Source organism: Montipora foliosa, chromosome 10 (assembly GCF_036669935.1).
Source record: "Montipora foliosa isolate CH-2021 chromosome 10, ASM3666993v2, whole genome shotgun sequence".
In the NCBI taxonomy this organism is placed as follows: domain Eukaryota; kingdom Metazoa; phylum Cnidaria; class Anthozoa; order Scleractinia; family Acroporidae; genus Montipora; species Montipora foliosa.
In genome coordinates this window covers 2,541,747-2,569,023 of record NC_090878.1, presented here as the reverse complement: position 1 = coordinate 2,569,023, position 27,277 = coordinate 2,541,747, and the positions used below count along the sequence as shown (strand labels likewise).

Sequence of the window (27,277 nt, the reverse complement as noted above, 5' to 3'; positions counted from 1 at the left end):
AACGAACGGGCCAAAGCCTGACTACTGAGGCCCCATCCACACAAATGCGTTTTCAAAAGCATTCGTTTTCATCTGGGTAAAATTAATATTTTCATTCACACTATCGTTTTTACCTACCCACATGCACTACAACGCTTAACAACTTGTGTCAAAATTGTTAATTTCAGTTTACACAGTTTTTTGCTCCAGCGCTAGAACGACAAGACACTTAAATAAAGTTCCTTTCCTTTCTTGCCACTCTCCATGTAAACATTCACAAAATCTACAGATTTGATGTATCAATCAGTTCAATCTACTTTCGAGCATAACATTTTTTTTTTCACACATATTTGCATCGTCTTTAGGCACCGTGAAGTTCGTACGATCTATAGAGAAATTAAATCTCTTTGAGAAAAATATTTTACTGCATTACCTTGTAAGTGTATCGATCATTCCCCCCGAAAACTCTACTTTTAACAACAATTCATCGTCTTTCACATATCGAGGACCAAAGAACTCCTCCATTCGAGCGAACCTTTCATAGCCATACCCGATGTGGCAAATGGATTCATCAGGCTGTTGGAAGGCCGGCAAGACACGATTTGCTTGTATGATCCGACTGATGTCGCGACAGGAGCTGGAAACACTCTGATCTAGAACGCTAACAGTGATTGTCCCCAGTAAAGGCCAAGCTTGGGAAGTATCGAAGTCTCCTTTTATCATATGAATGAATAGTGCCACATGTGTACTTGTTCCACTGCCTATGCCCTTGGGGTGTATTCTTATGCCAAACAGCTTTTCCTGATCATTGTAAACTGCCTCAGTAAAGATTGGTGTTTCGTTTTCGCGATGTTGAGCAACCTCAGTTATTTTGAAAGTGAATAATGGGTTGAGCGCATTATTCTTTTTTTGAGCCTTCTTCCGTTTCGACCTGCAACATGATTATTAGTTATTAATAAAAAGACTTATAACTTCAAGACTTTTAAATATGTCATAAACAAGAAAACGGAAGGTGATTTTCCCTGAATTCCTCCCTTTTTCTCCGCCCCAAGCTCAACATCACTCGCGTCTGGGAATACAGACAACCAAAGTCACATATTGTGCCCAAAACTACAGTTCTCAAGAAAAGATAAATGGAAAGAAATTTGTATTTGAAGTGTGGATTATACATGAAATTGAGAAGTGATTCGCGCACTCAACTAGACAATTTAAGCAATATTGTCTTTTATAGACATCTGAAAAATTCAGGTGGCTCCAACAGGATTTGAATCCATGACCTCTGCGATGCCAGTTCAATGCTCAACCAACTGAGCTATGAAGCCACTCAGTTGGGAACAGGTCAATTTGTTGGGCTCATGTGTTACCATGAAGGACTCGATAAATGAAATGAAATGAATGTACATTTGAAGTGCGGGTTATAGACAAATGAGAAAAGTGATCCTTGCACTGGACAATTTAAGGACTGAATTGTTTCTTATTACACCAGAAAAATTCAGGAGACTCCAACGGGATTCGACTGAGCCATGACCTCTGCGATTCCAGTGCAATGCTCTGCCAAATGAGCTATGAACACACACAATTGGGAGCAGGTCAATTTGTTGGGCTCATGTATTACCATGGAAGGACTGATGAACGAAAGAATTTGAAGTGCGGGTCACAGACAAAAGGTGGAGGTGATCCTCGCACTATAAATTGTTTAAATTGTCCAGATAAGTGCCAGGATGACATCTACCTTTCGTAAAGATAATCAGCTGCATTTACCTTAACAAAAAGTTACGCTAACCTTTACACTTTTGAGGCGGATAAAGGGGAGGGGTTCCCCCCTCCCCTTATTTTTAGATGTTAAAAGTAAAGAGCTTTTAAAACGCCTTGCACTTTTTGCAGACAACAACACCCAAAAACCGCGAAAGCGCAGGAATAAATTTTTTGAGAGCACCCCTTCCCCCCCCCCTCCCCTGCTCTTGGTCTGGATCCGCCACTCCACTTACCGTGTAGCATGAAATTTTTGCGGGACTTTTATATTGCGGACTGACGATTTTTGAGGTTTGCAGGAACAAATTTTTGCGGCTTGAATTAACTGAAATTTCCGCTGAAAAGTAATTTTTGCGGTTTTCTTTTCAAGCAACAAGACTATTTTCAACGTTTATTGCTTTTTTGGGCAAAAAACCCCTCAATCATCGAGAACGGGTGGAAAAAATGTGGCATCCTGGACGGTCCATTGCTTCTTTTGTGCATCCTTGCATCGTTTCGTTTTGTTTGTAGCAAGCTCCGACTGGTTTTTTTCAAGGCAAATATCATCTTTTTTACCGCAATGCAAGATATATAGTAGCATAAGTGGATTAAAAGCCATTGGCCATATACTACAGGACGTCTAAGACGTCTCAGAGGACTAGTATAAATACGGGCAATTAAGGTGTAAGCATTAAACGTCGGACGAATTAAACGTCTCAAGTTAAGTGCGTCTAAAAGACAAACAAATTAAAAATTTTAGCACGTGCTAACGTTTCAGTTTAATTAGCTTTTTACCGGCATTTTTATTCTTTATTTGAGATGCGCCACTTGCCTCTCAAGTTGTCGATTCCATAGTTTTATCTCCTCTGTACTGCAGCGATGCAATGTGGGCTTTTCCACGTTCCCCACAGAAGAGACTAAATTGATTTCGCCCCAGCCACGAGCTACTCTGTGGACGCTTAATCCATTGGCCTCTTCAGCAACAGGCTCCTCTTCATGGTTTCCAGGTAACCCATTGATCTGCTGGGCACCTTCACCAGAGGGAACTATTAAAACATTTTTTGATGCTGCGTGCCTATTATTGCTGACAGGATGTGCGCCAAGCCCTATAACAGGATAGTCCCTTCCGATGGTTTGTTCAACAGCAATGCCAGCCAGGGGCCAGTTGAAGCTCATTCCTCTGCCTCTCTCAGCAGAGCCACTTTGCCAAAGCCCGTAGTTTGGTCCATCAATAGGTTGGCTGGGTTGATTCGATTGACTCGACCTTGTAGTCTGCACAGCTCCTCCCACAACAGCGTCGCTCAGGCCGTTTGCTTGGATTGCACCTGCCCCCACAAGTTGGCTCTGTTCGATCGCCAGCTGCCAAGCGCCTCCGTCACCAGAGTAAATTGAGTTCACAGCAGCATTTGCCTCAGTGTGAATCAAGCTGCTGGTCTGATTAGTAGATGTCTCGGCAGGGAGGATCGGTACGGTAGAGTGTCCACCATCCCCTCCCTCGGTCATTGTGAAACTATCGGGGCGACTGTGAAATAAAAAAGAACCTTTTACATTGAACTAAGACTTGCTGTGGTACAAAATGTTATTAATTACATAAAACAGCTATTGAGTTGTGTAACGCCAAAAAACAATATCTCGCAACTGGTATTATATCAGATTTATTTACTTCAAGTTATATAATTATTTTGTTTTATTTAGTTTCCTCCAACACAAAAAAAAATACGCCAAAACAAAGGCCACAAAAGAAAAATCAAGTGATCCCATGTGGTTTTAAGAGATGGAGACGACAACGTTATCTAAATGGCTTCAAAGCAGACATACGCCAAATATATATTTAGCGTAGCATTTTTGAAAATGTGAAAAGCTGTTGTGACCTCCACCAGCCATAATTTAATTTTTTCAAATACCATAATACTCTTTGTTTGTCCCTCCAAAATTTTGCATGAGCATTGTTTCCACTTCCTCTTGGGACTTACAATGGTCCCAAGAGAAAATAAAAACACTGTTTATGCAAAATTTGGAGAGACAAGCAAAGAGTATTATGATATTTTTGATATTGGCCAATAGCATTTTATCTCCTTATTTTAAGTCAGAATGATATGTTGACTAAATTTTACTGTATTTCTTCATGACGTGAACGTGTCCCTAATAAGCCGTCATTCCAAGGTCCAAGTAGCTAATTCGAAAAGCTGCCGAATATCTAGCTGCTGGGTATTTCCATCCATCTAGGAGATATTGATGATGACTGATGCAATGCGATCGCCCTAATAAAGATGATTATCAGGTTGTTTTGCAAGGAACGGGCCAAACGACTGACTGAGTAATCAGTGTACTAGGCAGGATTCCACTTCTTTTTACTCACTGGGTAAAAAGCATCTGATCGGGACGGTTACGGAGGTCGCAGGTTCGAGTCTTGCCCATAATTTGAAAACAATGTTTACTAAAACGTTCGAGAAAAAAGGGCAACTCCTAGGTAAGCTAAAGATTTTGATGTGACCTGTCACGATTGCTAAACCTTTTGGACAAGACTAAATAGCCACCTAGAAATTTCTACAGCCATGAAGTTACCCTAACACATCCAAACAGATAAATAGTTTATACGAAAGCTCCAAACTCACTAAGCGAGCTTGTAGAACACTGCAGGGAACATTGTTAGCAAATCTAGGGCATTTTATGAGGTTCCGTTGTTGGGTGCTGCCCCTGATACTAGATATACCATTAGCACGAGAAGATAAAATTCGTATCCCCAAGCCGCCATGCAATATCCTCTATATCATATATAAAATTCATTACACACCTAGTAGGGGAAGCGAGACGTCTTGTATGTACAGAATTATCCGAGGTGAATGCCGGCAATGATTTTCCTGCGTCTATTCTTGTTGCAGTTTTTGAAGAATCAGCTTGAACTTTCGTCTCTTTTGCTTCGTTGCCTTTGATTTTGCAATCCGTCTGGTTGATGAAAACTGACTCAACCATTCCCCTCTTCTCGCGATTTATCTTGGTATTTCCCACAAAAGAAGAAACAACTGGCTGACAGATATTCCGCTTTCCTTTTTTACGGTCATCCTTTCTTGAGCCTGACATCATCAAGGCAGTCGTAAAAGATCTTTAACACAAAAAAAAAAAAAAAAAACGAAAAGAAAGGTAACAAATGAATAGAATTGATGTCTTTAAGAAATTCAGCACAAAGACGAACATACGAATTCCAAGAGCCCTTTCCTTTTTTACAGTGTACAACAATAAAAGCGTCGCCCTAGGTGTGCATATAGATCTTTTATGTGATTCTGATTATGTGGTGCATTTTATGATTTAAAATTTCTGCATTTTTAAAAGAACTTGTAAAAACCAGGGGCCGGTTCCTGGAAGGAGGAATAAATTATACCAAGTATAACTTTTATTCCAGGGATAAATCTGCTATTCTAACAGAACAGAATTTACTCTGGAAATATAGGTATTCATGGAATAAGGCACATTTATCCCTGGAATAGAGTTATTACACCTTTCAGGAACCGGCCCCTGGTCGCTAACTCGAAAACCTGGAGAATATCTAGTTGCTGGGTATTTCATTCCATCAAGAAGATATTGATGATGAATGATGCAGTGCGCCCGCCCTAACAAAGATGATTATCAGGTTGTTTTGCAAGGAACGGCCCAAAGGTCTGAGTAATTAGTGTACTAGGCAGGATTCGAGTTCTTTTAACTCGTTGCGTATTCGTAGGTTCGAGTCTTGCCTATATTTTAAAACAACCGACGTTTCCTAAGATTTTCGCGACAAAAAGGGCAACTACGAAAGAGTTTTCCATGTCACCCTTCATGATTGCCAAAACTTTCGGACAAGACCAAATAGCCACCTAGAAATTTCTACAGCTATGAAGTTCCCCTAACACATCCGAACAGATAAATATTTCGAAGGAGAGCTCTAAACTTAGTAAACGAGCTTGTAGAGCATTGTAGAGAACATTTTAAGCAAATCTAGGGCATTTCATGGGATTCCGTCGTTGGGTGCTACCCCCGATACTTGATATACTATTAGCACAAGAAGATAAAATTCGTATCAAAAAGCCGCCATGCAATATCCTCTATATCATATACAAAATTCATTACACACCTAACAGGGGAAGCGTGACGTCTTGTACGTTGAGAATTATCCACGGTGAATGCTGGCAATGATTTTCCTGCGTCTATTCTTGTTGCAGTTTTTGAAGAATCAGCTTGAACTTTCGTCTCTTTTGCTTCGTTGTCTTTGATTTTGCAATCCGTCTGGTCGATGAAAACTGACTCAACCATTCCCCAGTTCTCGCGATTTATCTTGGTATTTCCCACAAAAGAAGAAACAACTGGCTGAAACATATTCAGCTTTCCTTTGTTACTGTTATCATTTCTTGAGCCTAACGACATCATGAAGTCAGTCCTCAAAGGTCTTAACACAAAAAAGAAAAAAAGAAAAAACAACGTATCGAATTAAAATTACTTAAGTCTTTAAGAAATTTAGCGCAAAGACGGACAGACGAATCCAAGAGCACTTTCCTTTTTTATAGTGTTCGCCCCAGGTGTGCATATATATACACGTTTTATGAGTGACTGTGATTTTGCAGTACATTTTATGATTTGAATGTTCTGCATTTTCCAAAGAACTTGTGAAAACCAAGTAGCTTATTCAAAAAACCTGGCGAATATCTCGCTGCTGGGCATTTCCTCACATGCAGCAGATATTGATGATGAATGGTGTAATGCGCCCGTAAGAAAGATAATCAGGTTACTTGGCAACGAACGGGCCAAAGCCTGACTACTGAGGCCCAATCTATCGAAAGCATTCGTTTTCACTGGGTGAAAATAATATTTTTATCCACACTATTGTTTTTATAGAAAGCCTAAGTAGCTTTAAGGAGCAAGGGTGGCACAGTCGGTTAGTGCGCGGCCTTGGTGCATAAGTTCGATCCCCGGATCTCACATCCTTGTTTCGACTTCTTTCCTTTCAGTGTAGCCTAAGTAGCTTTAAATACCCTTAAAACGGAGCACTGGTGGAAAGAGGGGGGTAAAAGGAGCGCACCGTCGGCTTCCTGGGAGAGTACTCTCTAGAGAGTAAAGGAACTTCCGACGTTAAATAACGTGTACCTTTACCTTTACCCTTACTTACCCACATGCACTACAACCGTGACGATGTAAACAACTTTCAGTTTACAGTGTTTTTTTGCTCCAGCGCTAGAACGACAAGACACTTAAATAAAGTTCCTTTCCTTTCTTGCCTCTCTCCATGCAAACATTCACAAAATCTACAGATTTGATGTATCAATCAAATCAATCTACTTTTGAGCATAACATTATCTTTTCACACGTATTTGCATCGTCTTTAGGCACCGTGAAGTTCGTACGATCTATAGAGAAATTAAATCTCTTTGAGAAAAATATTTTACCGCATTACCTTGTAAGTGTATCGATCATTGCCCCCGGAAGCTCTATTTTTAACACCAATTTGTCGTCTTTCACATATCGAGGACCAAAGAACTCCTCTATTGGAGAGAACCTTTCATAGCCATACCCGGTGCGGCAAATGGATTCATCAGGCTGTTGGAAGGCCGGCAAGACAGGATTTCCTTCTATGATCCGACTGAGGTCGCGACGGGAGCAAGAATCACTCTGCTCTAGGACGCCTCCTTTTATCATATGCATGAATAGTGCCACACGTGTGCTTGTTCCATTCCGTACGCCCTTGGGGTATATTATTATGCCAACCGGCTTTTCCTGGTGAGCATTGTACACTGAATCAGTAAAGACTGGTGTTTCGTTTTCGCGATGTCGAGCAACCTTGGTTATTTTCAAAGTGAATGATGGGTTGCGTGCATTTTTCTTTTGTCGTGCCTTCAGCGGTTTTGGCCTGCAACATGATCAGTTTTTTTAGATATTAATAAAAAGCCTTATCACTTCAAGACTTTTAAATATGTCACGACCAAGAAAATGGAAGGTGATTGTCCCTGAGTTCCTCCATTTTTCTCCGCCCCAAGCTCAACATCACTTGCGTCTGGGAATACAGACAACCAAAGTCACAAATTGTCCCCCACAGTACAGTTCTCAAGAAAAGGTAAACGTGAAAGAAATTTGTATTTGAAGTGCAGATTATATATGAAATTGAGAAGTGATTCTTCTTATTTTTTGATGTTAAAAGTAAAGCCCTTTTAAAATGTCTTGCACTACTTGTAGACAACAACACCAAAAACCGTGACGAAAATCATGAATTAAGTGCGTTCCGTATTTATATTAGTCGCACTTACGGCCAGACGTTTAATGCGTCTAGACGTCCTCTAGTATAAACACGGCCAATTTGAGTGATATTAACGGGAGTAAATTTTTGCGGTTTTTAATCATGATTTTGCTGGTGTTTTTTTTCTCCTGATAAGACGGACATGTTGGTGTCAAAACAATAGAACAGTGTAGCTCAAGTTTTGCATAATAATAGAATCAAATTCCCAAAATATTTTTTTGCAATTGTTCTTTCCACCAACATGGCCACCGTAGCGACTGGTGAAATCAAAGAATGGTATAATGCGCTCGTAAGAGAGAAGTCAATGCAGTTGCTTGGCAGCGAATGGACCAAAGAACTACTGAGAAATCAGTGAAGTAGGCAGGATTCAAGTTCTTCTACTCAATGGCTATAAAGCATCCGATTGGTGTTAAGGAGGTCGCAGGTTTGAATCTTGCCTTGAACTCTGATCTTTTAGTTATCCTTTCACCTGTTGCCAAGCTATCAGGTTATCATACAGCATATAGTTGCTGTGGAAAAGTACACTAGTTGTATATTCCATATGCTAGGTTTCTAAATAAATAAAAGTACAGATTCATTAAATGTAATGAAAATGACAGCAAAGTACATGAAATGTTGTTGTTGTTACAGTTTCAAGAAAACGGCTTTTCAGTATAGTAGGATGTTGATGTGAAGTACGGAATATATGAAAGTCATAAGTCATATATGAATGATGGGGCGTGTGCAGTTTTCTTTTTTCGAACCGTCAGTGGTTTTGACCTGCAACATGATCAGTTTTTTTTAGATATTAATATAAAGCCCCATCACTTCAAGACTTTTAAATATGTCACGACCAAGAAAATGGAAGGTGATTTTTCCTGAGTTCCTCCTTTTTTCTCCGCCCCAAGCTCAACATCACTCGCGTCTGGGAATACAGACAACCAAAGTCACATATTGTGCCCAAAACTACAGTTCTCAAGAAAAGATAAATGGAAAGAAATTTGTATTTGAAATTGAGAAGTGATTCTTGCACTTAAATGGACAATTTAAACAACATTGTCTCTTCAAAACACAGGAAAAATCCAGGTGGCCCCAACGGGATTCGAACCCATGACCGCTGTGATGGCTGTGAAATGCTCTCCTAACTGAGCTATGAAGCCATTCAGTTGGGTTCATGTGTTCCTCTGAAAGGACTAATGAATGAAATAATTTGAAGTGCGGGTCACAGACAAAAGGTAAAAGTGATCCTCGCACTATAAATTGTTTAAATTGTCCAGAAAAGTGCTGGCTGCATTTACCCTAACCAAAATATAACGCTACAACAAGTTGCAAAAATAGTGGAGACACTTCTCCTTCTTGGGGCATTATGAATTTCCCTATTATCTCTCACACTGCAGCCCCCTCCCCCCCTTATCAGTGTTGCTAGCAATTAATGAAAGTGTCTCAACAATTTTGCAACTTGTTGTAGCCCTGACACTTCTGGGGAGGATCCAGGGGAGGGGTTCCCCCCTGATTTTTAGATGCTAAAAGTAAAGCCCTTTTACTTAAAATGTCTTGCACTTTTTGCAGACAACACCAAAAACCACGAGAGAACAGAAAATTTTCTTTTCATAGCACCCCATTCCCCCTCCTTAGCTCTTGGTCTGGATCCGCCAATACACTTTATGTGTAGCATGAGATTTTTACGGGACTTTTATATTGTGGATTGACGATTTTTTGACGTTTGGGGAACATATTTTTGCAGCTCGAATTAACTGAAATTTCCGCTGGAAACTAATTTTTGGGGTTTTCTTTCCAAGCAACAAGTCACTATTTTCAACGTTTGTTACTTTTTTGGGTAAAAACCCCTCAATCATCGAGAACAGGTGGAAAAAATGCGTAATCCTGGGCCCGGTTGTTCGAAAGCTGATTAACTTAATCCAGGATTAGCGTAAACTTTTTGGTGAAAGTTTCTTTTGCTTATTTTTGTTTTTAGGGATTGACTTCTAATGTAGTTTTACCGCATATCAGCGTTGAACAGCATTTGGGAATACAGAAAAACTCCTTGGTTAATTTTTAATCTGGGATTAGCGTTAATCGGCTTTTGAACAACCGAGCCCTTGGAGGGTCTATTGTTTCTTTTGTGCAACTTTTTATCGTTTTAGTTTGTTTGCAGCAAGCTCCGACTGGCTTTTCTCAATGCAAATATCACCTTTTTACCCCAATGAGATTCCGTCGATGGGTGCTGCCCTTGCTAATATTTTCATCCACACTATCGTTTTCGTATCGTTTAAACTTATCCACACTACAACGCTAAACAACGATGTAAACAACTTGTGTCAAAATTTTCCCACGCTTTTCAAGTAATCGTTTCAAAAAGTCTCCCTTTTCCACGATCCCTGACACTCATGCGTCTTCTACGCCCTGAAGTCATCGTTTTCAAAAGTCTACGTTTTCATCCATTCACACTACAGCCGGAGCGTTTTCAAAACGATGCGCTTTCAAAACTCACTACTTTGCAAACCGTTTTCGAAAGCCTCCGTTTTCGTCAGTGTTTTCGAGAGTTGTAGTGTGGATGATAGTCAAAAACGCATCAAAGGTATGCATTTTTAAACAAAAATGCATTGGTGTGGATGGGGCCAAATCAATGTAGTAGGAAGGATTCGACTTCTGCTAACTCAATGGACATAAAGCATCCAATCGGTGTTACAGAGCTTGCAGGGTCGAATATACCCAGGAATCTGATATTTAGTTATCCTTTCGCCTCTTACCAAGCTGTAAGGTTATCACATATAGAATTCATTACACACCTCACATCAGAATCGTGAGCCCTTGCAAACTCAGAGTTATGCATGACAAATGCCGACAGCGATTTTCCTGCGTCTACGATTGTTTTAGTTTTTGAAGAATTAGGTTGAACTTTGGTTTCATTTGCTCTGTTGTATTCAATTTTGAAATCAGTGAAGAAGTCTGGACATGTACAACTCATTGCCAACTTCCGGCGAATTAACGTAATCTCCACATCAGCGGCACCAAGCGGCAAAATACTCCAATGCTTTGGTTTCTTAACGGCATCATCATTTTCTACGCCTGACGGTATCCCCCAGGCAGTCCTTAAAGGTCTTTAATACACACACACACACACACACACACACACACACACACACACACACACACAAAAAAAAAAAAATTGAAATGTACCAATAAAAATTAAGTCTTTAAGAAACTCGACACAAAGAAGAATATCCAGCTGTTGGGCATTTTCTTACACAGATCAGATACTGATTGCGAATTCTTTGATTGCACTTACGTTGTAAGACGAACCGTCCGTGGTTTTGACCTGCAACATGATCAGTTTTTTAGATATTAATATAAAGCCCCATCACTTCAAGACTTTTAAATATGTCACGACCAAGAAAATGGAAAGTGATTTTCCCTGAGTTCCTTCTTTTTTCTCCGCCCCAAGCTCAACATCACTCGCGTCTGGGAATACAGACAATCAAAGTCACATATCGTGCCCAAACCTACAGTTCTCAAGAAAAGATAAATGGAAAAAAATTTGTATTTGAAATTGAGAAGTGATTCTTGCACTTAACTGGACAATTTAAGCAATATTGTCTCTTCAAAACACAGGAAAAATCCAGGTGGCCCCAACGGGATTCGAACCCTTGACCGCTGCGATGGCTGTGAAATGCTCTCCTAACTGAGCTATGAAGCCATTCAGTTGGGTTCATGTGTTCCCCTGAAAGGACTAATGAATGAAAGAATTTGAAGTGCGGGTCATAGACAAAAGGTAAAAGTGATCCTCGCACTATAAATTGTTTAAATTGTCCAGAAAAGTGCTGGCTGCATTTACCCTAACCAAAATATAACGCTACAACAAGTTGCAAAAATAGTGGAGACACTTCTTCTTGGGGCATTATGAATTTCCCTCTTATCTCTCACACTGCAGCCCCCTCCCCCCCTTATCAGTGTTGCTAGCAATTAATGAAAGTGTCTCAACAATTTTGCAACTTGTTGTAGCCCTGACACTTCTGGGGAGGATCCAGGGGAGGGGTTCCCCCCTGATTTTTAGATGCTAAAAGTAAAGCCCTTTTAATTAAAATGTCTTGCACTTTTTGCAGACAACACCAAAAACCACGAGAGAACAGAAAATTTTCTTTTAGCTCTTGGTCTGGATCCGCCAATACACTTTATGTGTAGCATGAGATTTTTACGGGACTTTTATATTGTGGATTGACGATTTTTTGACATTTGGGGAACATATTTTTGCAGCTCGAATTAACTGAAATTTCCGCTGGAAACTAATTTTTGGGGTTTTCTTTCCAAGCAACAAGTCACTATTTTCAACGTTTGTTACTTTTTTGGGTAAAAACCCCTCAATCATCGAGAACAGGTGGAAAAAATGCGGCATCCTGGGCCCGGTTGTTCGAAAGCCGATTAACTTAATCCAGGATTAGCGTGATCTTTTGTTTAATTTTTTGAACTTTTTGGTGAAAGTTTCTTTTGCTTATTTTTGTTTTTAGGGATTGACTTCTAATGATAAGTTTTGCCGCATATCAGCGTTGAACAGCATTTGGGAGTACAGAAAAACTCCTTGGTTAATTTTTAATCTGGGATTAGCGTTAATCGGCTTTTGAACAACCGAGCCCTTGGAGGGTCCATTGTTTCTTTTGTGCAACTTTTTATCGTTTTAGTTTGTTTGCAGCAAGCTCCGACTGGCTTTTCTCAATGCAAATATCACCTTTTTACCCCAATGAGATTCCGTCGATGGGTGCTGCCCTTGCTAATATTTTCATCCACACTATCGTTTTCGTATCGTTTAAACTTATCCACACTACAACGCTAAACAACGATGTAAACAACTTGTGTCAAAATTTTCCCACGCTTTTCAAGTAATCGTTTCAAAAAGTCTCCCTTTTCCACGATCCCTGACACTCATGCGTCTTCTACGCCCTGAAGTCATCGTTTTCAAAAGTCTACGTTTTCACCCATTCACACTACAGCCGGAGCGTTTTCAAAACGATGCGCTTTCAAAACTCACTACTTTGCAAACCGTTTTCGAAAGCCTCCGTTTTCGTCAGTGTTTTCGAGAGTTGTAGTGTGGATGATAGTCAAAAACGCATCAAAGGTATGCATTTTTAAACAAAAATGCATTGGTGTGGATGGGGCCAAATCAATGTAGTAGGAAGGATTCGACTTCTGCTAACTCAATGGACATAAAGCATCCAATCGGTGTTACAGAGCTTGCAGGGTCGAATATACCCAGGAATCTGATATTTAGTTATCCTTTCGCCTCTTACCAAGCTGTAAGGTTATCACATATAGAATTCATTACACACCTCACATCAGAATCGTGAGCCCTTGCAAACTCAGAGTTATGCATGACAAATGCCGACAGCGATTTTCCTGCGTCTACGATTGTTTTAGTTTTTGAAGAATTAGGTTGAACTTTGGTTTCATTTGCTCTGTTGTATTCAATTTTGAAATCAGTGAAGAAGTCTGGACATGTACAACTCATTGCCAACTTCCGGCGAATTAACGTAATCTCCACATCAGCGGCACCAAGCGGCAAAATACTCCAATGCTTTGGTTTCTTAACGGCATCATCATTTTCTACGCCTGACGGTATCCCCCAGGCAGTCCTTAAAGGTCTTTAATACACACACACACACACACACACACACACACAAAAAAAAAAATTGAAATGTACCAATAAAAATTAAGTCTTTAAGAAACTCGACACAAAGAAGAATATCCAGCTGTTGGGCATTTTCTTACACAGATCAGATACTGATTGCGAATTCTTTGATTGCACTTACGTTGTAAGACGAACCGTCCATGGTTTTGACCTGCAACATGATCAGTTTTTTAGATATTAATATAAAGCCCCATCACTTCAAGACTTTTAAATATGTCACGACCAAGAAAATGGAAAGTGATTTTCCCTGAGTTCCTTCTTTTTTCTCCGCCCCAAGCTCAACATCACTCGCGTCTGGGAATACAGACAATCAAAGTCACATATCGTGCCCAAACCTACAGTTCTCAAGAAAAGATAAATGGAAAAAAATTTGTATTTGAAATTGAGAAGTGATTCTTGCACTTAACTGGACAATTTAAGCAATATTGTCTCTTCAAAACACAGGAAAAATCCAGGTGGCCCCAACGGGATTCGAACCCTTGACCGCTGCGATGGCTGTGAAATGCTCTCCTAACTGAGCTATGAAGCCATTCAGTTGGGTTCATGTGTTCCCCTGAAAGGACTAATGAATGAAAGAATTTGAAGTGCGGGTCATAGACAAAAGGTAAAAGTGATCCTCGCACTATAAATTGTTTAAATTGTCCAGAAAAGTGCTGGCTGCATTTACCCTAACTAAAATATAACGCTAGCCCTGACACTTCTGGGGAGGATCCAGGGGAGGAGTTCCCCCCTGATTTTTAGATGCTAAAAGTAAAGCCCTTTCAATTAAAATGTCTTGCACTTTTTGCAGACAACAACACCAAAAACCACGAGAGAAAAGAAAAATTTCTTTTCAGAGCACCCCATTCCCCCTCCTTAGCTCTTGGTCTGGATCCGCCACTACACTTTATGTGTAGCATGAGATTTTTGCGGGACTTTTGTATTGTGGATTGACGATTTTTTGACGTTTGGGGAACAAATTTTTGCGGCTCAAATTAACTGAAATTTCCGCTGGAAACTAATTTTTGCCGGGTTTTCTTTCCAAGCAACAAGACTATTTTCAACGTTTATTACTTTTTCGGGTAAAAACCCCTCAATCATCGAGAACAGGTGGAAAAAATGTGGCATCCTGGGCCCGGTTGTTCGAAAGCCGATTAACTTAATCCAGGATTAGCGTGATCTTTTGTTTTATTTTTTTGAACTTTTTGGTAAAAGTTTCTTTTGCTTATTTTTGTTTTTAGGGATTGACTTCTAATGTAGTTTTACCGCATATCAGCGATCAGCAGAATTTGGGAGTACAAAAAAACTCCTTGGTTAATTTTTAATCTGGGATTAGCGTTAATCGGCTTTTGAACAACCGAGCCCTTGGAGGGTCCATTGTTTCTTTTGTGCAACTTTTTATCGTTTTAGTTTGTTTGCAGCAAGCTCCGACTGGCTTTTCTCAATGCAAATATCACCTTTTTACCCCAATGAGATTCCGTCGATGGGTGCTGCCCTTGCTCATAGACATGCTATTAGCACGAGAAGATAAAATTTGTATCACCAAGCCACCAAGCAATATCCTCTATATCATATATAAAATTCATTACACACCTAATAACAGAGACACATCTTATTTCAAAAAGAATCATGATAAATTTCGGAAATGATTTTCCTGCGTCTGTTCTTCTTTCAGTTTTTGAAGAATCAGCCTCAACTTTCGTCTCTTTTGCTTCGTTGCCTTTGATTTTGCAATCCGTCTGGTCGATGAAAACTGACTCAACCATTCCACACTTCTCGTGATTTATCTTGGTATTTGCCACACCAGAGGAAAGAACTGGCTGACATATATTCAGCTTTTTCTTATTACTGTCATCATTTCTTGAGCCTGACAACATCATCAAGTCAGTCCCTAAAGGCCTTTAACAGAAAAAAAAAAGAAAGGAAAAAAAAAATTCAGCGCAAAGACGTACAGACGAATCCAAGAGCACTTTCCTTTTTTGTGGTGTTCAAGAATTAAAGCCTTCGCCCTAGGTGTGCACATACAAGTGTTGAGTGACTGTAATTTTGCAGTGTATTTTATGATTTGAATGTTCTGTATTCTCAAAACAACTTTTGAAAACCAAGTAGCTAATTCGAAAACTTGCAGGCATTTCCTCACACGCAGCAGATATTGATGATGAATGGTGTAATGCGCCCGTAAGAAAGATAAACAGGTTGCTTGGCAACGAACGGGCCAAAGCCTGACTACTGAGGCCCCATCCACAGTAATGCGTTTTCAAAATTATTCGTTTTGAAAAATTTTCATCCACACTACCGTTTCACATCGTTTTCATCTATCCACACTACAACGCTCAACAACGAACAGTTAAGCCTAAATATTGTTTTATACCTATTAAATTAGGCCTAAGGTTAGCACTTCTAAAGGGTTTGGGCTTTTACAACAGTCACATAATGTTTATAACCTTATAGTCTCCATTTTACATTGACCGTTTTCAAAAGTCTACGTTTTCACCCATCCACACTACAGCCGGAGCGTTTTAAAAAAAGATTCATTTTCAAAAGCCTCCAGTTTGCAAACCGTTTTTGTCATTGTTTTCGAGCATTGTACAGTTGTAATGTGGATGATAGGCAAAAACGCATCAAAAGGAATGCGTTTTCAAAGATAAACGCATTAGTGTGGATGGGGCCGAATAATCAGTGTCGTAGGTAGGATTCGACTTGTTTTAAGTCAATGGACATAAAGCATCCGATCGGTGTTATGGAGGTTGTAGGGCATCATCCAGGGAGCACTTAAAAGCCCTTTAACACACAAAAACAAAAACAACAACAAAAAGAAAGTTATCAAATAAAAATTAAGTCTTTAACAAATTCGACACAAAGAAGGATATCCAGTTACTGGGCATTTCCTTTCTTTGATTGCACTCACATGATAAGACGGCCATGTTGGTGTCGAAACAATAGAAAAATGTAGCTCAAGTTTTGCAATGAAAAGACTTTTTCGCAATTGTTCTTTCCACCAACATGGCCACCGTAGCAACTGGTGAAATCAAAGAATGGTATAATGCGCTCGTAAGAGAGAAGTCAATGCAGTTGCTTGGCAGCGAACGGGCCAAAGAACTACTGAGAAATCAGTGAAGTAGGCAGGATTCAAGTTCTTCTACTCAATGGCTATAAAGCATCCGATCGGTGTTACGGAGGTCGTAGGTTTGAATCTTGCCTTGAACTCTGATCTTTTAGTTATCCTTTCACCTGTTGTCAAGCTATTAGGTTATCATACAGCATATGCTTGTTGTGATAAACAAGTTGTATATTCCGGCTATATCCTATCATTTGTCAAATGTATCTAGTTTACAATAGTAAACTAACTGAGAACACCTACCTACAATTGAAATATACAAAAATACTAGGGGTTCCATATTGGAAGTGGAAGTGCTTCCCCATGTAGAGAAAGATGGTGGGAGTGAGACATGAAGATATCACTGGTGTTAGAGATTGTTGCAAAAATATAGTAAATTAATGTCGTTAAAATAATCAAGTTTGAAGTGGAATTCTTTTGTATTTTTTATTTGAGCCTTGGCATTAGTTTCTAACAGACGCAAATGCACCAGAGTAATTATAGATTTGGGTGCAAGTTCCCCGTCGTTGAATGTGGCTAAATGAAAAATTCAGGTTTCAACGGGATTTGTACCCATGATGTCTTTGTTTCCGATCAAACCAACTGGGAGCTAGTCATGTTGTGAGTTCATGATAAACGTGCCAGTGAAGAGGAGACTGTCATTTTGCTGCCTTTAAAGTAGCACCAAGAGAAAATGAGGGGACAGAGAGGGAGGCTCAGGGCGTTGGCCGGGATATGTTATGTCCACGAAAGTTATTTTTAGACGAGCGGAAGTCTGTCTTCCGAGACGTCCGCATGCAGTCTTGCCTCGCTCTCAGGTTCTTAGTGAAAAGAGAAAATGACGGCGCACGTGGAAGGCTGATGAATATTTATTTTCTTTCAAACATCGGACCGAAGTTGGCCTGCATGCGGACGTCTTGGAAGACTTCCGCTCATCTAAAAATAACTTTCGTGGACATGACATATCCCAAGGGCTGGACCGGGAGCCTCCCTCTCTGTCCCCTCATTTTCTCTTGGTAGCACTCACAACTTGTCTCACAGGAGACGTTAACTTACCCTAAAAAGTGGTCAAATATGGTGATGTTAGATGCCTTCTCGGGCGACTCAGTAGTCCAACAATGGTGCATCATAGCATGCATCCAACTAAGGCAAATACCACTTTCACTTTGTGTCTGTGCTTGCTTGTCTCTGACAACCTATTTAAATTTAAGGCCCTGAAATCTTAGCATGTCTTATTTTCAACTTATTTCAAAGTAGAGAGGTTCGTGTTTCCGGCCCTTGTCAATCCCAACAGATTTAGACGAAGCAATACACCCAATCAGAACTCCACGAAAGTACTTGACACATTTTATTTGCAGAGCGCAAGGAAGCAGAGGCCTGTTTACCAAAGGGTCCAAAAAACTTTTTGGGCGTTAAAAGTGATTCGTGGAATTAAGTTCATCTTCTGAAAAACTGATCTTTTAAAAAAATAAACCGCAAACTTTCATAACTTGAAACCTTTTCTTTTCTGTTAACGTCATCCGAAATAATCCGAAAAGTATCAGGACTTTGGAGAATTTCCGCCACCCTCCTTCCCTAGGTTAGAGAGAGCTGTTAATAGCGGTAGGTTGTAAATCTCTAGGAACCTCTTCCCTGACACTTACAGGCAGGGTTCTTCACAATGAATATGCAAAAAAGGTGTAATGCCACTATAGCATCAGTTTACGGTACCGTACACTTCAAAAAACATGAATTGCAGTCGAACAGCATGGAGACCTAGGGGGTACACTTGCCGCACAAACACAGAAAATGCTAAAAAGCGATTTCCTTCGTCATGGCACAGTTAACCTAAAAAGCGAACAATTAAGAGCTCAGTTATTGAGGAACCACATTATATTTAAGGCAATGAACCTACATAAGTGACTGAATGATCAACATCTGACTCCATCTGCAACTTCTCTCTGCCTGAGAAAGGAAAGAAAACTATTTCCTTCATTATTATAAACTGACAACTTTATATAATGAAGTGTCTGTATTTAACTTTAAATCCTCCTTGTAATTTGCGCATCACAATGAATAACACAGTCAATAATTAAGTTGTTGCATGCCACCATTTCCAAACTAAATGAGGGAGATTAACCACGGAAAATAAAAGCATAGGGGAAGTGCTTTGTTCAAAAGGCTTCCTAAAAGAGGGCAAGACACTTTTGATCCTTCAAACAGGAGTAAGGCAGTTAAATGGCAATATAGATATAAAATAAATATGAAAACTTATTGCTACGGTACGGTGTCGTCAAAGTTGTAACATTATAAAAACCGCCTGTTTTCAGACAGCTGTAAACGTTTGGCAACACTGTAGATCACTGATGTGTCATACCTGGAGGTAGCTTCTTTTCTTTTACGCTTTCAGTGAATTTCAAAGAATTGTTTCCACTTCTCTTCCATTTCCAGCACCGTACTTCCGATTCACAGTCTTCATCCTCGAAAAAATAGCTGTGGGGTAAGGCATTCCTCCTGTCTGCAAACTATTAAAACATAATGTGACGCACTTCAAGTTAGATTGCATTCTCGTTAAGAGTACTATACAGTCTTTCTCAGAGTATAAATACTCACGCGTACTCTTATCTGATAAACACTTGGAAACACTCAGTCAAGTACAGGGAAAGCAATTAAGAAGAAATATAATAAAAAAAGTTAGCATATACTAAAACAGTGGATAGCGCGGAGAGCGTGCTCTGATTGGCTATTCAAACTCCGAACATCCTTTGTTATTATTCAACACATTGTCACAATGTCCAAATATGGTCATAGCGCGCTCAATATTCGTCGTGCGTACTCAACGTATATCCTGCGATATACGTAATTTTGTGTGTCACCGAGAAAAATGGTAGTTTTTCCAGCTTTGTTTTCCAACAAACGAAGAAAATTGTGCTTTGTCATCAATGTGTTGAATAATCAAACAATTATCCTGCTCAATCTTGCGGAATATCGCATGATTTTAGCCACCTCGGCCTACGGCCTCGTCGGCTAAGTATCAGGGGATATTCCGCGCGATTTTGCAGGATAATAGTTAACTATTCACCTCCGAGCAACTTGCGCCCAAAAATACTGTAATCATTGCAGGAATAAATGAGTTGAATCATCTTTTTGTGCTATATTATCTCACTGTGGCTCAGTTGGTTGAGTTGGTTGAGCACCGGGCTGTGACGCGGGAGGTCGTGAGTTCAACTCCGGCCAGACCAACACTCAGGGTCAAATAACCGAGGAGAAAGTGCTGCCTTTGTAATTACATCTGTAAATGGTTAGACTCTCTAGTCTTCTCGGGTAAGGACGATAAGCCGGAGGTGTCGTCTCACAGCCCTTGTTCATTAACTCCTGCTGCTGGGACGTTAAAGATATTACACACGATTCGAAAAGAGTAGGGCAAGGCATTCCAGGTGTTGTGGTCTGACCTTTCCAGCAATGTGGTTGGCTTGGCAGGATTAGCTTGAAGGGCTTCTGTGTGAATGAGACCACAATTGTGTATAACAGCCAGAAGTCAGGCTACTTAGCCAAGTGCTGGAGCCTCACTCAAGCAAGCAAGCAAGCAAGCAAGCAAGCAAGCAAGCATAACCGTTCATTTCAGTGTCAGTGGCTATATAGTGGTGGATATTTACCGAACCGCGAAGCTTCATGAGAAATGATTTTAAAGTTTAATAAAAGATTACGAGAATAATACCACTAACTATTACAGAATCCCCTTCATTCAAGCATGCTGTCTTCCTTCAGCAATAAATGACCAAACAAATGATTGAAATGAGGAGTTTTTATCATCACTTACATAAACGAAAAGGGGCTTTCTTGTTGGTCGGAATGCAGATGTAAATACCCACAAGTCACAATGTGTGTGGGCACCAAACTCTCTCCCAAAAGTGCCAGATGATTTCCATTCCACTGCGATGTCCTTCTCAATTGGCATTAGCGTAGCAAGCTCAGCAACAATATCTTAATTTAAGAAGAGGAGAAAATTTTAATTGTTCCCTGCCTGTTTTATTTAAACCAACTACTTTATCTAGTGAAAAGCCCAGTATCAAGGGCTTTAAATACAACAAACAAAGCCTAACTAATAATTTTTTTAACAACTTGCCTGAATATACACTGTAATAGGAAAAAAACACTATTATTTACAAATGGGTTTAAGTGGAGAAGGACTTAATCTCCACTTAAAACTTTACTCCAAAAGAGAAGTCCGAACCATCTTGCAAAGAACTGTCACGAGTGACATACAACAACATGTGAAGCAAGAAGATAAAAAATCAAAAATAAAAGTTCCTTTATCTGTTTTAACACTGACATCCTCAATTTTGGATTCGACCTGAGACAGGTTGCTGTAGAAGTTCTGCACCATGAATTCCTTGAACTCTGGGCTGTAAATTCTCTTATCAACATGTTACTGAGTAATGGTTAGAGGACGCTGGGGTTGTGGGTATCTCTTAGCAAACCAGGATCAATTCAAAGAAACTGATGTCTGGCTTCATTAATTTATTTCTTACCTTCATTCAGTTGGTTCCAATGACGCTGTTTGGAAGCAACAGTCCTTGATATGAAGCCATTATTGTTTTTGACAAGGCTGCTCTCTATCAGCACATCTGGATAGGGACGTAACTTACAAAAGGATATTGTTGGCTGACGTACAATGCTGTCTCTTAAAACCAGAAACCTTTCATTTGCCGTGTGCAGATGACGTGGGATGTTCTTGCTTCCATTTGCCAGATGGAAAGCAAGTGTATAATCCATACCTTTTACCACCCCAGGTAGACTACAATCAAGGTGGTTGTCTCTGAGGACCAAAACACAACTCTTTTGTTTCACGCCTTCTATGATTTGTCCGATTTTCCCCATTGTACCATTTCCAGTAAATGTCCACTTGCCAATGGAGGAAATGCTCTCGTGGGCTAATGCTTTAGTTTTGTCTGTTTGGAGGCAAGGAATGAGAGTTGCATTTAACTATATTATATAAAGGTGAATAACTGTGCAAGTGCAAAATAGGTAAAAATTGATTTGACCACCTCTAGAAGAAGGCTCTGAAGTGTCATCCACAGAAGTGGACATTGATAGCTCAGATGAATCAATAGATGATGTCTCCACATCCGCAAAGTAGTCAGTGTCAGAGTTACTTTCACTGCTGTCATCACTGCTTTTTTCTTCTGTGAGACCTGTTAGTTGGAAAGCCAGGTGAGTGGAGACCCCAAAGCGAATCATCACAATTAAGGTTTTTTTAAAATTAAAATTAATTATCGCTTCTCAAAGAGTGCTCAAAGAAACTACAGTTTTTAAACATTATGACATAAAACTATTTTATTATTAAAGAGAACCACAGCCTTTGTAGCAAATTAGAACTAAATTGTTTGCGATATTGGGTTATGCCATAAACTTATTGTTCTGTAAAGAAAAAATTAGACAAAACCGTTTCAGCAATTGAAAAAAAAATTATTTCAGTATCATCTACTTGTTTCTTAAACTTGTGCTGCCAGATGGACTTCATGATGCATTGTGGTTTCCTTTATTGTTTGGTAACTTTTTGGGGATAGACAATACTCTGCTTGAGACAATAGATACAACCATAACTCATCAAGTGTCCAACACACTTCAAGAAGATACTAGGTGTTTTCTCTTAAACCTGGAAAAAATAGGTTTATTCCCAGTAAAGTAGAACATAACCCAGTATTTTTCCTGATTCAGTTCTTCAGACTGGAGGCACTCTAAACAGTTTCCATTGCAAATCAATTACACCAAACACAAAACAAGGCATCTACAAAGTTAACATGTAAAAAGTTATTTGATTCTTTCTTAAAAACATCAAAACCTAGTTATCGATTTTTTTCTTTCTTTCTTTCCTTCCCCAATAAGTCTGCAAATGTCCAACAACACACCCACTTGCATGTCTGTGTACAACTAAATTTTCAGCTCTATTTTTCAGTGTTGTATTTTTTAAAAGAAAACAATGGCTCCCATTAGTGGCCAACAACACAACTTGCAACTACAGTAGATAAGCTGTGTCTTTGATTATGTTTTCGTGAACAACAAAATTGACCCTGATTAGCAAACCGAGAAAGAACATAAAGTAGAATTCAAAGATGTGACTGAAAGTAAGTCAAATAACTATTACAATCATAATAGAAAACATATTGAGCACTGTGATTTTAGCAAATACTTACACCCTTGCGTCTGAGCTGCAGTAGCAGCTGCCTCAAGTTCTGACCAGTCAATTTCATGAGCCTCTTTTAGACTAAACTCTGGCTTCTTAGAGAATCTGCAAATAAAAAAAATGAAACAAGACCAGATGGGTGATGAACGAGTAATTCCATAAACCCAACAACCCCTGGCTAAAATACTGTAACGTAAACTTTTATGACAAAATGACAGTATTATGATTTTTCAAGTGTTCGGAGGATGTTGATAAGACTTGAGGAACTGTACCACTGGAAAAAAGAACAGGAGGCCTAGGTATTTAAATATCTGCTGGGTAACTATGGAAAGTACTGGTTCATGTAAATACAGTATATTTTTTCAATTAATTTAAAAGCCCCCTTGGTTAATATTAAATGGAAATCACCAAACATTATGAATTTCTCAAAACAATACAAATCATTTTCCAGTTCCTACAAAAGACATATCCTAATAGGTGCCTATGACCTGCAATGAAAACAGGAAATCAAGCACTTTTATGAAATAGACACATCACACTTATACCTTGCGGTAAAATTTTGCAGGTAGTTTGCCAAATCATCATGGCCATTGGCTCTGGCAACATCCTCAGGTAACTGAGCTCTGTCCTTGTAGGAATCAAAGACAATTTGTCCAGCAGAGGTGCTGAAGATAATCTCAATAAACTGTTTTTCACCTGTCTGTGCAGCTGTATAAACCAGTAACTGGAGAATTTGAAGTGAGTTTTGCTGTTTGGTTTGATTTGAGCAATCTAAAACATGAACTAACAGAACAAAAAGCAATTATGTATTGTTAATTATGGCCAATCATGCCAGTTTTGTGTTATGATATCTTGCACTACATTTGCATTTAGTTGACAGTTCCCGTTTTGGAAATTAAAACAGGACAGCTTTGCCTGCATGATGTTCAGTTAAGACATGAGTGCTTTATGAAATTACAGACCATGTGAAATATGTTGTCAGAATGGTTTTAAAACAAATCTTAACCTCTTTATCAGATGCGAAACTAGCATTGATGTAAAGTAGTTCCAGTTATGAATTAAAAGCAAAAAATGACTTCCTAAGAGTGGGAAAATCCTTCACAACAACATGCACTTGCTACCCTTATGTCCAGCAATTTATGCCAACAAATTTTCCTGAACCGCCCTCAGTGGTTTGCAAAGGAGACTTCTCCAAGAACATGCCTAATGCCTCATGCAGTAAAAGGCAGCATTTTAAATCACCCAGTGAAATGTGGTTTATACAAGCAGTAAAAATCAAGATAAAAATGTTAATGCTCGCATAAACTGGCCTCCTCACACAATTTTGGGTCTTGACCAAGTGTGAACCAGTGAGTCTCACATCTACCGGTAAGTCCAAGCACCCTTTCAAATAGTGCTGATAAACAGTACCATAAGCACCCAGTATCATAAGCACCCATTCTAAAATGGCTAGCTTTCAATAACTGTGTGACTCACATGTTGACTAGTGCAGCTTGCATTTTTTTCCCTTCCCTTTGTGCAACCTCTCAATTTTTGCCTGTTGACTTATGAATTAATTTGCAACCACCAGGTGATGCAAGTTAAAGATAAAAATTTGAAAGGATGGTTTCTCAGACAATGGGGTCTTGCATGTACAGTGTATGGCAGGGAAAGCAATTGAAATAAGTACATGTAGATCTGTCAGAATTACGAAACAATAGTTAATAGTTATGCACCATGCATGGTTATGCAAATATGGTAACCCATCTGTCCGAGAAAATTTGGTTTTGGTAACCATAATTATGACTGTACGTCCATTTCTCCATATATGCCAATGTGAAACTCTGTGGTGCAACCTGTGGTTTTTGGCCGGAACATCTTTGATATTGGACATCCAATTTATGGTTAATTGACACCTGTCAAAACAAGGAATCCACTGACCAGTATCACATGACCACATTGCAGGCTCGAGTTTAAAGCTCATTGAGGTCAGCTGTCTTTTTTTAAGTTGACCACTGACCAGGTACTGGTTTTCAATACACCTTATTCACGATGGCCGCCATGTTGAATTTGCTATTATCATGCAAATTAGTTACACACTACTGACGGGCAAACAACACAAGTTCGAGAGGTTATCTGGCACTGAAGAAATCAACCCTTTCAAACAGAAAGGCTTATTACCAAACACTAAAGAGCACACCAACCATGGAGATGAAAGGGGCAAACTGGCAAAGTTGAGTCAAGAAAAGGAGCTCTCACAATTTGAAAATGCAAGTTCTGTGCAAAATCAAATGCATTGCAAAAGATAAAAATGTCTCAGTTCTGGAGAAGTATCCCTCAAGTGCAACAAAACTGATGTAGAGATGGTGAAAGATGAGACTAACTATGATCTCTCCATACTTAGCGTCAATACACGTTAACCCAAGAAGGCAAAGGAAAGGAAGTTCTAACAGAATTGACCTTTCCTGTAGAGGAAAATGATCCAGATAAACAAAAGACATCAACAGTGGGCTAGCTTGACACAGGAGCCTCCTGTACTCTCATCAGCTACTCAGACCTCAGCAAATTTTAACAGAATGGGGCCCTGGCATACTGCATAAAAGTAAAGTGAAGCTTTGAATAATAAATTATTGTGATGTTTCTGTCATCATGAGCGCACTGAGAGAAATGCATTTGACAGCAGGATACCAAAACAACTATCAGAGACTGAAGTTTCAAGTAGTGAACACCCCAAACAAAACTTCGCTCTCAGCACACAATGTGCAGCAGAGACCATGTTGTGTTACAATTGCTCTCCAACAGGACAGGGCACAGGACATTAATGAATGGATAAGTAGTATGGTCAGGACAGCTACACCTGGCAAATTAAGAATCTGCTTGGATTAAAAGAGATTTGAACAAGGCTTTAAAGAGACCCAAGTCCCAGATGCCAACACCTTAAGTGATTATACCACATCAAGACAAAGCAACGGTGTTCTCCACTCTTGATGCTGAGATGGGTTTTATCACATTGGTCTGGATGAACAAAGTAGCCTAAAACCACCTTTTGAATACCATTATTTTGGAAGATGTAGGTACCTACAATTGCTATTTTGAGTGAGTTTAGCAGCAAAAATATCTGTGGTTATAGTAGATCACATGCTTTTTATGGATTATAATGGCACCAATAAAAGAACAGTGAATGACCATGGCAGCAACCTGAGGAAACTCCTTTAACAAGCACTTAAGGATGTTTGTGCGAAAATCTTCCCGCATTAAAATTTACTTGATTTCTTGCATGAACTTAAGTTAAATTGCTTATTCCAAAAGTGAAAAAAAATTGGGGGGTCACCAACTTTGTTTTGGGGGAAAAAGGCAAGGGAAAAATGCCCTAATTTCCATAGATGGGTCATCATAACGAAATGTAGCCTCATCAACTCATGTATCGAGAAACATAAGAATATGTTAGAGTGAAGGTTTCTGTGCATAGAAATATAGGATTGCGTTTTTCAGATAACCGCATGGTTCCAGAAAATATCCATACCCCCACCACGGAGGGAATCTCGTGTGAACCCCCCACCTCCCTGGAATTTTTGCGAGACATAATTAACCCCCCCACAAGAAAACGGCATAATTTTCTTAGGTTTACATCATTTCCATTATCTATCGCTTAATAACGAAAGAAAAAGCGACTTTCCTGTGACAATCTCAAAGCAGTTAAAGCTAGTCACCAGTGCTTTTACAGACGTTTTGAGCCACGGACGTCAAGCGGAAGCCTTCGACGCGTATTTACTCCCCTTTCGTTGAAAACGTCAAGCTGTAAAATATGCGAAAATGAGAGTTTTGTAACTCATTGGTCGGGCATGAACACGTGCTAAAAGCAAGAACATAAACTTCCAGTTGACGTCCGTGGCTGAAAAATGTCTTTGCTTAAAGCTCTCTATTGAAGTTCAAGACAACCATTCTTTTAAGCTTCTATCAATGACACCAATATGAAAGTACACCTTTTGAACACAACTTGATATGCCAGGTTACCGGCTAGACGAATTCCTGTGGCGAATTATTTATTTTTCTTTATGCTTACGACTAGACCAGATCAGAGAAAATAGAGTGGTAAAATTTAAAGTGTCTGGAAGAACCAGCCAGCGATTGAGGAAGAAGAATACAGTAAGCTGGTATTATAAGAGATATTTTAATGAAAGCTAAACAAGATGCATATCTTTTGTCTAAATATGTAAATTAAAAAAAAAAACCCTTTCACGTGCGTAAGATGCGTGTTTCGTGACATTTCAATGTCTACGTGCATGGGAGCTACAAGCTTCAATAAAATGCAAACTGTCTTCATCGATTTTGTTCCACGTGTGAACAAATTAATTTACAGTGGAGCAGCTCTGTTTTCACAGCTGGCAATATTTATTTTACGCCAGTTTGAATCAATCACATCCACTAACT

The 27,277-nt window shown here is 39.4% G+C and overlaps 1 protein-coding gene across 1 annotated transcript in view; it reads right to left on the bottom strand.

Moving 5' to 3' along the window:
* LOC137974473 (uncharacterized) overlaps positions 1-27,277 on the bottom strand; it is a 75,651-nt gene that overhangs the window by 6,416 nt on the left and 41,958 nt on the right. The window contains exons 19-34 of the mRNA XM_068821490.1: positions 23,413-23,650; positions 22,878-22,972; positions 21,729-21,875; positions 21,213-21,632; positions 20,501-20,664; positions 19,058-19,205; positions 18,596-18,645; positions 17,758-17,897; positions 15,198-15,503; positions 13,747-13,776; positions 11,235-11,264; positions 7,130-7,582; positions 5,816-6,127; positions 4,505-4,813; positions 2,543-3,232; positions 413-910 (exon numbers count right to left, since the gene is read on the bottom strand). Coding sequence (XP_068677591.1) covers positions 413-910; positions 2,543-3,232; positions 4,505-4,813; positions 5,816-6,127; positions 7,130-7,582; positions 11,235-11,264; positions 13,747-13,776; positions 15,198-15,503; positions 17,758-17,897; positions 18,596-18,645; positions 19,058-19,205; positions 20,501-20,664; positions 21,213-21,632; positions 21,729-21,875; positions 22,878-22,972; positions 23,413-23,650 — 4,030 coding nt within the window. The remainder of the gene's footprint in view (positions 1-412; positions 911-2,542; positions 3,233-4,504; positions 4,814-5,815; positions 6,128-7,129; positions 7,583-11,234; positions 11,265-13,746; positions 13,777-15,197; positions 15,504-17,757; positions 17,898-18,595; positions 18,646-19,057; positions 19,206-20,500; positions 20,665-21,212; positions 21,633-21,728; positions 21,876-22,877; positions 22,973-23,412; positions 23,651-27,277) is intronic.